Genomic DNA, 12,203 nt, shown 5'->3' on the forward strand with positions numbered 1-12,203 from the left:
TTGGCAGTACCATGGAGAGGGCGCTCAAACACCACTGCAAGTTTGATTCTGATTACCTATACAATAAAATGGTTCCTATAAAATAAAAACAAAAGAGAGAGAGATGCGTTCTTGCTAGACACCAGAAAGCTTCCCTTTATTCAAATTCATCATAACATTAGACTCCAGAAAAGAGGAAATGCTCAGTTTATAAAGAAATGATTGCAAACTGCCCCTGTGAAGTATGGTGACCTCCTAACCCCAAGGAGTGGCAGCTGTGAAGTGTCCTAGCACACAGTTCTGCCTGTATCCAGCTCACTGTATGCTTGTTACTTTCTTTACTTTTCAAGCCTATCCTTTCTGGCCGCTTAGTAAGATGACTAAGACCACAGACTGCTTCCTCCTCTGCTTAAAAACAGTTAAAGATGCTCGATGAAAGGTGTTAGCATAAAGTCTGCCATATGTAAGTAAGTCGAGTTCAGACACACACATGTGTAAACAAATACGGCCTTCTTTAAATGTATAAAATATACTTTGGCTTGCCCAATACAGGTCATAAAATTTTAATTAATAGAATTAATATTAACAGAAGTGCCACACATACACTACCACAACCAAAAATGTTAACGTAATAAGGCCTTTACCATTTACCACGCCGGCAGCTTTCACGGTGTCTGTTTGTGTTAAAGCTGCTTCAGCGGGGAGAACATCAAAGTGACCTAGGAAGCGCTCCCTCGTGAGTGCCAACAGACTTTTGAGTTCATCGGCAGAAAAGGCTTCGGGCTGGTTTGCAGCCTTTCTTCTTTCTGCAGGACAAACAGACACAGTTAACCATGGGACATTTTCAGAGCACTTGCAGTAGTAGCTCCAGTGTTTATATTTTGTTAAATATAATTTTGAAAGTAAGACAAATGTCTACATCTCCATGAAGCCACATTTTCATTTTGAACTTACTCACAGTTAACAGTGCAGTTCTGAGTTATGAGACATGAGGGAAAGAGAATAGTTGGTTAACACTAGGAGCTGATGGACAGTAAAGGCGAGCTTACAAGTCTTCAGAAATACATACGTCACAGAGCATTAAAAATGATCTTACATTCATGTGTTTATAGGATGAATGCTCTTGGTTGTCATTCAAGTTGATGACAACTTGAATACATCTGGAATTAACTAGAATCCAAAAATGGAGGGGACAACGGTGAGGAATTTTTACTTCATCTGAAGTGGGAAGATCTACCTCTATTCTGGATCTTGAGGCGGGAAGACACACACCTTTAGTCTGGGCCACACCTTCTCCTGGAAGCCTACCCGAGAGCATGACAGGAGGGAGCTTTGCTCTCTGCCCTCCACTACCTTGCTGGCACATGCACACTTTCACTGGCATTAGAACACATTTCTTCAGGATTCCAGCACATACTGAAAACCAGCTGAAAGCTCATGGACCAGGAAACTACTAGATTCTTGGACTTTCCATTTACAGCCAGCCATTGTTGGATTAGCTGGACCAGTCTGTAAGTCACTCTAATAACCTCTTTCTCCATACTTAGAGTTATCTTGTAAGATGCTACTCTACAAAACCCTAACTAATACAGCATATAAAATTAATACCCATAGTTTTTCTATTAAATACAATAACATGCATCCCTGTTCCTTCTTTCTCTAATTCTAAAGGCATGGTAAAATCTGAAAACAAAACAGTACCCTCCTTAACAAACTATGGAAGACAGAAATAAGTGGTAAACTGAGTCAGCAGAACAGAGGAGCCATCACTTTAGGTGCCTGCAGAGACTACTGCCAGGGAGCATGGGCAAATGTCATGAGGTACCAGCCTCCAAGCAGACTGGACACAAGGGGTTAATCAGAGCTCCAGCTCTGCTCACCCCTCCACCGTCCAGCCTCAGAGACAGGCATCACTGCTTCCATTCTGGTTTTGTTCTAATAGTTCCAAACTGTGAGACTTCAAGTATGTAGAAAGGTCATGTTAAAGATGGGGTTAAATACAAGTTAAACAAAAGTTTTGTAAACATCAGATCTCAAGCCCTGTTACCAAAATACCAGCAGCTACAATGGTACTGGAAGGATCACAGTCAGAGCGACAGATGTAACCAACTCTGTGACAAAGATTGTCACCTTTGAGATTTATGAGTCTATCTGGGCCATATTCACAGCTCTCCTTGGCTGCATGGAGCCAGTGGAACACAAGAGGATTCTAAGAACAAGACATAAAGCTGAACGCCCACAGGGAGAAGAGCCCTGGATGCTGATGGCAGGGTGAGTAGAGGCTGGATCAAATCAGAGCAGTAAATCCCCTCCCCTCCCCTCCCCTCCCCTCCCCTCCCCTCCCCTCCCCTCCCCTCCCCTCCCCTCCCCTCCTCTCCCCTCCCCTCCCCAGTGATGTTTGCCAAGTGTTATATTAGAGGCTGGAGATAAAAGCTGCAGCTGAAAACAGGATGGACAGAAAACAATCGGAAGCCTTGCAGAGGAGCTGAGGGATGGGGCCCTGCATTTCCTATGCTTCTATTACCCATGCAAGAACTTCAGCACAGGAGGACGTTCAGCTCCATCTTGCTCCAGGCCCTCGATGAGCCGGACCTGACCAGGTCGACTTTGACTAACCCTTCCTTTTACATTCAACGGAGCCAGCCAGTCTCTAGGATATCCTGTCTACAGTGTGGCCAGAGACCTTCCTTTGTATGGTTGGTCTGAAGTTACCCAAGTCCAGCAGTTACAGCTAAGTGCAAGACTTGGTATATGTACGAGAAAGCCAGCTGGGCCATTGCTAAAATATCACACCATTTTCACCTATAATTTATCCTGACATTTCTTCAGCTTTTTCCTAAATTGACTTTGACTTTGGAAAAAGAGGTATTGTTGGGTTTTCTCAAGCTAAAAATCAAAACAAAACAAAACAAAATCAAGTCAAGGCAACAAAAAGAAGTGAAACAAAAGAAAAAGGATTCAAAAGAAACCAAAACATTGTAGAAAATAAGAGAAAATGTGATAGAATTAAAAGATACTGGGATAAGCACAGGCTGCTTTGATGAAGAAACTATCATGGAACAAAGAAGGACTCCTCGCCAGATGTGACAATGTCAGCCTGCAATCCTAGCACACTGAGTGGTACTAACAATGAAAGATTTGAGAGGACAAGGGCACCCTCAATTATACACCTACTTCAAGACAAGGCCACATAAAACCTTGTCTCAAAAAAACAACCAATAAAGATTCCCACAATTAAGTAGACAAGAACTCAAATGTTTAAAACTCTATAAAATAAAATGGAATATGTGTTGTAAAACTAGAAAAAGACAACACAGGAAAAAAAGAAAAGAAAAAGAAGTGCTCTGGCCCAGAACATCAATACATAACTATACAAGGTCTAGGCAAAAGAGAACTGGGAAAAGAATTAATACCTATCTAAGAAAAATTGATGCTGTTCTAAGAAAATGGCCTGTCATGTATATAGCTCGGTAAACAAGACATGGGGTTGGGGTGAGGGATACTATGATTCACAGTTATCCTTCTGGAGACAGACAATACCGTCAGGAAGTCGGTCCAACCAATAAAACAAAACAAGATCACTGCAGCAGACAGGAGTGGGGTTAGATTTCTGAGAGCAAAGCAAGCCAACAGCACTGTATCATAATATAGTCCACAGCTCAGCAGAAAACTTATCTATGCTGTTACAATGTTAACCAGCCCATGCATGCCTTCACTGGGTCACTGGAAAGAGACATTAATTCTTTTCTTTCTTTTTTTTTTTTTTTTTTTGTTGTTTTTCAAAATAGGGTTTCTCTGTGTAGCCTTGGCTGTCCTGGAACTCACTCTGTAGACCAGGCTGGCCTCGAACTCAGAAATTCACCTGCCTCTGCCTCCCAAGTGCTGGGGATTAAAGGTGTGCGCCACCCCACCCAGCGGGACATTAATTCTTTATCGGCCACAGTTAGATATGAAGAGAACTCTGAAACTGAATACATATAATCTCACAGTATCTAAAAACAAGAAGCAAGGCCTGAACTGGCTGGAGGGCTGACCATAGGCCCCTGAGGACAGAGGCAGGAGGATGAGGAGGGGTTGGGAAGGCACTGCAGGTTTTCACTTGAAGTTTTCCAGTATCATCTGAATGTTCACACTGTATCTATGCATTACATTGATATGAAACATCTCTTTTAAAACCACTTCTGAACCAATCACATTTTCTTCTAAAATAACTCTGCTGTCGTATAAACTGACAGGAATTCAGCAGACATCTATTGAGGACTTACTGCCTTCTGGCACTCTCCCGGGCCCAGGCTCAGAGGATTCAAGCAGATTAGGTTACAGCAGGTTGGCGTGCACTAACAGGGCAGGCCTTTGGTGAGGAAGCAGCGCCCACCTTCCCCTGTAGAACAGCAGCTTTATGACCTGGGCCCGGAACCCTACCTCACTGAAGGGCGTATTCTCAGGGCCTTGCACATTTAGCCCAAGGTAAGAAACAGAAGCTTTCTGTGGCCAAAAATATTAACAGGAAAATCAGAGCTGTTGATATTTCCTTTCTAAAAGCTCTTCTCAGGGAAGAACTCAGCAGCCTCAGTGTATTTCCTGTCTGTACAATCAGCTAGTAGGACTTCTAAAGGAAAGTGCTCTCAATGGCTCGCTTTTCCATAGAAGATACACAGGAGCAATGGGCTTCAGGAGTCAGTCCCCCCTTTATTAACTAAAACTATAGTGACGCCTCAGCGCCGGCCTTGACTTAGAAAGACATCACATTACTTGCAGTTTGGAAAGCAGGAAGAGAGAGCACATTGACCTTAACTGAGCTGAGGAAGGTGAGGTTTAATAAATTACACATTCAACATATGTTTAAAAAAAAATACAAATAAGCTTTCATATTACGTGAGCGATAACCACTCAGGAGGAAATGTAATACTCTGAAATAGATCAGCAAAGGAGTGCTATATTCATTATTAAATAGCTAACACTAATGAAAATTAACAATAAATATCTAAAAGCCATCAGCTGAATATGAATCAGAATTTTAGTGGGGTGAACACATTTTTAAAAGATACGAAGACACTGGTGTATTCCATGTAATACTAGAGACAGCGCTGTTTCTATTATATATTTTACATCATACTCAACTCTAGTTTCAAATGCTAAATTTTCTTGTCAGCATTCTAAACATTTTCTTGAAAAAATTACTGAGGTGTGGTATTAGCCCTTGCCAAGTATAAAAGTTAAATTACAGAAACTGGTAATATTAAATTACAAAGTTATATTTTATATATCATTAATACAACAGATGAGATACCTTTTAAAATAAACTGAAAGTGAACTCATTTACAAAGTTAGACACTAACAAGCTTTGTGTGATATTCACACTATTTTAAAAGACACTATGTCTCAACAGCATTATTAACTAGCACATTTTACCAGAAACTCTCCAGGTCCTTACCATTTGAAAGCAGTCAGGGAGACACGGTGAGAACGGGGCTGTTTATCCTCCGCTTTAGTGGTATTTTAAGGATATCTTTTTGAAGGTTTGTGTTAAGCAGAGAGACTTTCTAGCAATATCAAAGGGCTGATTTTAAAAGATCTTTTTGACAACGTTTAGGTTTCACGACATACGCATGTGCTTAAAAACATTTCACACCTCACACATGAGAAATCACTGACAGGCACACTCAGACATTCAAACACTGGGAACTTGTTGCCAACCCATTCTTCCACCTCTTAAAATGTACAAATGCACTTTTGCTACCAAAGCTTTCATCCAGTACTAACTGTATGGGAATGGATGGGATTTGTTTAGCAAGAAAGTCACCATAAATGGATTCACTGTATCACTCACCTAAGCCAAGACTCAATGCTTCAGACTGCCAGTTACAAGTTCTATGGTGTGTGCACATGAGGGTAAGTGCACATGTGTGAGTATACATGTATCATGTATTCATGTGTGGTGTATTTCTTCGCTGTTCTCCACATTCTTCTTTTTACCATTTAATCATTTCTGTGTTGGGGGATGGGGTGCATGGATTGGCCAGAAGACAATGTGTAGGCATGACTTCATTCCTTCTAACGTGGCGTCCCAGGGTTCACACCACTGAGCCTGCCTAGTCTCCATGTTATTTCTTGAGGCAGAGTCTCACACCGAATCTGCAGCTCATTAGTTGCTAGGCTAGCTGGCCAGTGAGCTCCAGGGCTAACTCCTCTCAAGCGGTCCAGGTACACAGCACCACTGTCAACTTCTATGTAGGTTCTGAGCATCTGAAATAAGGTCCCCAGGCTTGTGTAGCAGGCACTTTACCAACTGAGTTATGAGTGTCCCCACACAAACATGTATTACTGTTTAAGTTGTTTTCCTTTTATATTTGTATACCTCTGTGTGAGCGTGCATTGTGTACATGTGCACGAGTGTGCCTGTATGCTCGTGCATGCCTGTACATGCCACGGAGCTCAGGTGGTGGTCAGAATCATTTCTGTCCTTCCATCAGGTGAGCTCTGGAAATAGACTCAGTCCATCAGGCCTGGTGCCAGCGCCATGCCCACTGAACCCTCTCGCTCCCAGTTTACTGAAACTGATGTTTCTTTTAAACAATACTTTCCTTGATCGAACAGTACAAATTGATGTACAACTACCTTGATACAGCTAAGAAAACTCTGTAGCGCTTACATGAATAACTGAGTAGCGATTATTTTTTCTAAATATTCTAAATGAACTCTAAACTTATTTTCTACTGAATAAATAGGCTACTGTCTCCAATTTATGGACTTTCCTAGAAATTATGCATCAGTGATTTAAAGTATACTAGTACTAGGAAACAATGCATGCCTGATATTTATAAAAATCCAGACTGATAACCAATTTTATTATTAATGGTGAAAGAAAAATACCTAATCTCTTTTTAAAAAGTGTTAAGTGCCCCAGCTAAGGAAAACTCCTGATGAGAACTGCACTTAGGTGAACTGCACTTAGGTGTCAATCCTTCAGTGACTGGTCAACTAAAGAACCAATGTGCGAGCTAACAGACTAACCTCACTTTCTTCTGTTGTCCGTCCCTCCCTTCCCGCTACCAAAACTCCATAGGGATTATTCGTGTTAAGTAGAATAACAAACTTCTATGTCTTTTTTAAGATATGGCTCAGAGTATGCATTTTTTTAAATATGAAATTTCCTTGGCCATGTAGGTTTTTAAAATATGAAAAATAATGTACTGACAACCAAGATATATATTCTGACTCCAGTAAAAACAGCACTGCAGACCTAATCAACATTAGATCCCTATTTACATAGAGCTCTACGCATCACACCTAAAAGATAACATGCATAGGGATAAGTATGTAAACACAGGCAGCTCCCATTAAACAGACTAACATTCTTACAGTACAAGCAGATGCCCAAACTGTCACTTACTCAGGCATTCTTTCAAAGCCAAAACTTGAAAGCTGGCTAATTGTTTCTCTCTCTGTAAAACCTGCTCCTCCGAAAACCTTGGGAGTGACGAGAAGTCAAAGGGGAAACCTGAGGAATAGGAAAACGTCAACATTAGTGACAGTCTGTGACAATAACTAGGATTCAGCTCCTGACTCAGCTCCTAGGGACTGTGTCAGGACGCAACTGGAAAAGGAAGAGGCAGCAATCACCTCTCTTGATCTCACAGATTTCAAAGGAACAATTAAACATGGGAAATAGGCATGCTATATTGTTCAGCATTTTAATCTTTAATCTGACTCTTAACTCCTTGGGGGTAGCATGTAGCAGACTGCACTATTTGGTATTCTCTTCTACCTCCTTAGACTAAGGACACAACAGTTTCCTGTTTCTAAGTACAGGTTGCCCACAGTCCCCATGATGCACCTGGCATGCACCTGTCATCCTCCACTCAGTTCCTTGCACAGTGAGTGTAGGATAACACTATGCAACACGGTCCTAGGACTGACTTGGCTGATCCCATCTCACCCTCTTTTCTGCTTGTCTGTAGCTCTCAGATAACTAGAACGTGCAGGAAATCTACTATAAGGGCACACAAAAAGAAGCTTGGGGTCTGATCCTCTCTCATCTTCAATGGTCTAGGGAGTCATGTGACCCCAGAAGCATGCAACCTAGAGAAGAATGCCTTCTCAAGTGTGCTATTAGTACAACACGAGCAGTTAAGACTTTATTTGTACCATACAGCTTATTAATCTTGGGAGGCTGGCCTGTGATGGATCCTGGGTTGTTTCTGTCCCTCTGTTCCCTGTCTGTGAGTAATAAGGCTAGTGACACATCATATGTATGTGTGTGTGTGTGTGTATATATATATATATATATATATATATGAGTGAGTCCTGCTCATGGAACTTGAATAAATGGTTAGCCAGGACATGATGGATTTAAACTAGGGCTCAAGTGCAGTGGCAGTCAGTACTTGCATTCCCCAGTTGTTGGCATGGTAATGATCTTTACTGCTCTCCATGCTACAGGATTCTTTGCTTAGCACTGCTTGTTAGTGAAAACATTTCACACCATAGGCAATAAGGTAAGATGGAATAACGTAGGCTAGGTCACAGGGAAACATGGAACCCTTAGGAACATCAGTTCTACGAGAAGTCAGCAACTATGTAAGAAGCCAGAGTGCCCTCGGACCTGGGAAAGACAACACGGAAAGAAAATCAGATCCATGTGTCCCAGCCATCTGAGCCCAGATACCGTGCTGAGATGGAGAAGCCATCATGGACAGCAGGCTCTGTGTTTCCAGATGAAGAGAGCTCTGGTTGTGTGCCTATAACCACATGTAAGAATTCAAAGTCCAGGTGAAGCACCTGACACAACAGAGTGTGACAGGTAATAATAATATTCTGGTCTTTGCTAACTCTGAGGTAGTTTATCAGGCAGCAATAGACAGCCAAAATACAGAAACTTGGAGAAATAAAAAGACAGAGACAAAGCCAGTGAAACAAGAGGCTTGAGAGAAACATAATTTTTTTTTAAATAATTGCTTTGAGTTTTGAAAACAGTAAACATTAACAACTTGGTATCTGAAATTGAAAGCTAATAGCAATTTTTATGCTGTATATTGTAAAGAAATTAATTCTCTTCATTCTAAATTCTAGCAATGTTATATTTAAAATCCCAGCATGGAGACAGGGGAGTGGATGCCAAGTCCCACCCCTAACCAAGAAGCTATTTGCAATTAATACCTGCTGGGAGAAGAAAAACCAGTTTTCTGTGGTGGAATGTCACTGGGGATATCAGCCACACACCAGGACAGGCCCCATGCCAGGAGGAGTTTGCCAACACAAAATGGAATCCGTGTTTTGTGTGCTTTTTGTTGTTGTTGTTTGGTATTTTTTGCCTTATTGATTTTTGTTTGTTAGTTTCGATTTCCTATTTTTGGCTATTTTGAGGCAGGGAGAGCATGGACGTGAAGGTGGGTAGGTAAAAAGGTAAAGAGGACCTAGGAGGACGGAGAGGAGGGGAAAGAATAAGAGCAAAATATTACATATATTTAAAAAATGGTGTGCTTAAAAGATAAACTAATGGCAGAAATGGAGTTTCATTATCTCTCCTGCCACTCAAAGCCATGTAAATTAATTAACCCTCCCAGTAAGTACAGAAAGGACATCTTCTCACAAAGTTACTACTCACTCGGTCTGGCTTCTCCTGCCTTTGTTTTCATCTTCCCATGAATGACACTGAGTGCAAAGGAGCCATTGATCTGGCTGGCCGAGTGCAGCAGCGTGGCTCTGCATTTTCTCTTGCCCATACCTTGCAGCAGGAGATGATAGCCAGAAAACTCTCCCTTCACGGCAACGTCGGGAACTGGAAAACAAAGATCTAGCTAAGAACCAGAAATGGTGCTTATCACACGGCTACCGTTAGATCCCTCAGAGGGAACGACTGCACATTGCCCTGGCACGTTATGATAAAACAAGCTGTCCCTTAATACATTTGGGACTATTTAGTTGAGAAGGTACTGAAGCAGAAAATTATAAAAGCAATAAAAAGGATGAACTTTTCCATTTGTCTAATCACCGTGTACTTGTTCTTTGGCCCTGCCTAAAGTTCCATAACATTCTTCTGATACCTACATGTCCATACTTTCCAGCTTGTGTGTGTGTGTGTGTGTGTGTGTGTGTGCGTGTCTGTGGGGTATATGTACTTAAGTGGTATGTAGATGAGTGTGTGCACACGCATTGTGTGCTGGTGAAGGTCCACATGTGGTATCTTCTTCAGTCACTCTCCACACTATATTTTTTATTGAATATTTTCTTTATTTACCTTTCAAATGTTATCCCCTTTCCTGGTTTCCCCTCCAAAAAACACCCTTCCCCTACCCTTTTCCCCCTCCCCTTGCTCACCAACCCACCCATTCCTGCTTCCTGGCCCTGGCATTCCCACACACTGGGGCATACAGCCTTCATAGGACACTGATGTCCAACTAGGCCATCCTCTGCTGCATACACAGCTGGAGCCATGAGTCCCACCATGTGTACTCTGGTTGGTGAGTTAGTCCCTGGGAGCTCTGGGGGTACTGGTTAGTTCATATTGTTGTTCCTCCTATGACACTGCAAAGCCCTTCAGCTCCTTGGGTTCTTTCTCTAGCTCCTTCATTGGGGATCCTATGCTCAGTCCAATGGATGGCTGTGAGCATCCACCTCTGTATTTGTCAGGCACTGGCAGAGCCTTTCAGGAGACAGCTATGTCAGGCTCCTGTCAGCAAGCATTTGTTGGCATCCACAACAGTGTCTGGGTTTGGTGATTGTAAATGGTATAGATCCCCAGGTGAGTCAGTCTCTAGATGGTCATTTCTTCAGTCTCTACTCCACACATTGTCTCTGTAACTCTGTCCATGGGTATTTTGCTCCTTCTTCTAAGATGGATAGAAGTATCCACACTATGGTCTTCCTCTTCTTGAGTTTCGTGCTCCACACTATTTTGGCACAGAGTTTCCCACTGAACCTGGAGCTCTCCAACCCGCTAAGCTGCCCAGCCACTTAACTCCAAAGATCTGCCTGTACTGCATCCCTTCCATTTCTTCAAACTGACACTTTTAAGCATAAACTACTCAACCGATAATAGGAAAATAGACCAGAAAAGCAACTTTCTACAGGCTCTGTTTCTCTAAATTCAGTCAACTGCAGAGAAAAAGTATTGGGAGACAAATGCATATACATTTAAACATGTACAGACTTCCTTTTCATTTATACAGCAACTGTATTATACAAGAATTAGAGGTAATCTAGCAATGCCTTAAAATACACAAGACAAAAAGTTTACTGTCTAATGGGGATAAAACAAGGTATCTGTGTCTAGGCCATACAAGCCAGCAGAACCCAAGTTCTGAAATGAAGACCACTGATCATTGGCTGTCACTGAATGCCTAGATACTGGACACAGAGCACCCTGAACATTCCTTCCTGGCATGATTTGCAGAATTTTGAAAGTTAAATACCATAACTGAACTTTTCCTTTTTGAATGTATATGGGTGTTTTGCCCGCATGCATGTCTGTGCACTCCATGAGTGCCTGGTGCCTGTGGAGGCCGGGTGAGGATGGCACACTTCCTGGACCTGGAGTTACAGATGCTTGTATTGTGTTGGAGCTAGAACCAGGTCCTCTGAAAGAACAGTCAGTGCTCTTAACTGCTGAGCCATCTCTCATTGATATATATACTAATATAATGTAAAATAATAGAATCTGATATACATGCACATATGAAAAAATGAGAAAACAAAACCACTAAAATAGTATTATCACAGCAACAGTCTACCTCACAGATCCAATGCGTGAATAAAGGATTATTCCTAAACAAGAAGAGTATCAAATGACTCTGGCAATTAGATGAGAGCAGTTCAAGCTGCACTTCTCTCCACTGCTTTCTGTGTTTGTCTTAGCTCACAACTTGGCTAGCCCTATAAACACTGAAGTCTGCGTTAACAACAACCTAGCTTTTCTCCAAAGAAAAACACTTACTTTACAGAACTCCCAACCACGACAACTACAGTCACTGAAAACATGTCTCAGAATTTGGCAAGTGTTAATTGAAGACTTATTTAATAACTTTCACGTAAATTTCACAGGAAATACCAGACTTACAATTAGCAGTTATTCAGTTCTGATCAGTGGATTATAAAAGACAACAACCTCTATTTCTGAATGCTGTATTTGGCACAATCAACCAATGAGGCAATGTTTGGCTTACATGCTCCTTCACCAAGGCAGAAAAGCATCTTAGCTCATGATACAGATAAAATGGGAAAGA

The 12,203-nt window shown here is 41.7% G+C and overlaps 1 protein-coding gene across 1 annotated transcript in view; it reads right to left on the bottom strand.

Annotated features, from left to right (window-relative positions):
- Mtbp (MDM2 binding protein) overlaps nucleotides 1–12,203 on the bottom strand; it is a 64,306-nt gene that overhangs the window by 26,675 nt on the left and 25,428 nt on the right. Inside the window, exons 12-14 of the mRNA XM_021183877.3 lie at nucleotides 9,587–9,760; nucleotides 7,373–7,480; nucleotides 624–785 (exon numbers count right to left, since the gene is read on the bottom strand). Coding sequence (XP_021039536.1) covers nucleotides 624–785; nucleotides 7,373–7,480; nucleotides 9,587–9,760 — 444 coding nt within the window. The remainder of the gene's footprint in view (nucleotides 1–623; nucleotides 786–7,372; nucleotides 7,481–9,586; nucleotides 9,761–12,203) is intronic.

This window comes from Mus caroli, unplaced genomic scaffold, assembly GCF_978045245.1.
Source record: "Mus caroli unplaced genomic scaffold, Mus_caroli_1 scaffold_16, whole genome shotgun sequence".
NCBI lineage: Eukaryota > Metazoa > Chordata > Mammalia > Rodentia > Muridae > Mus > Mus caroli.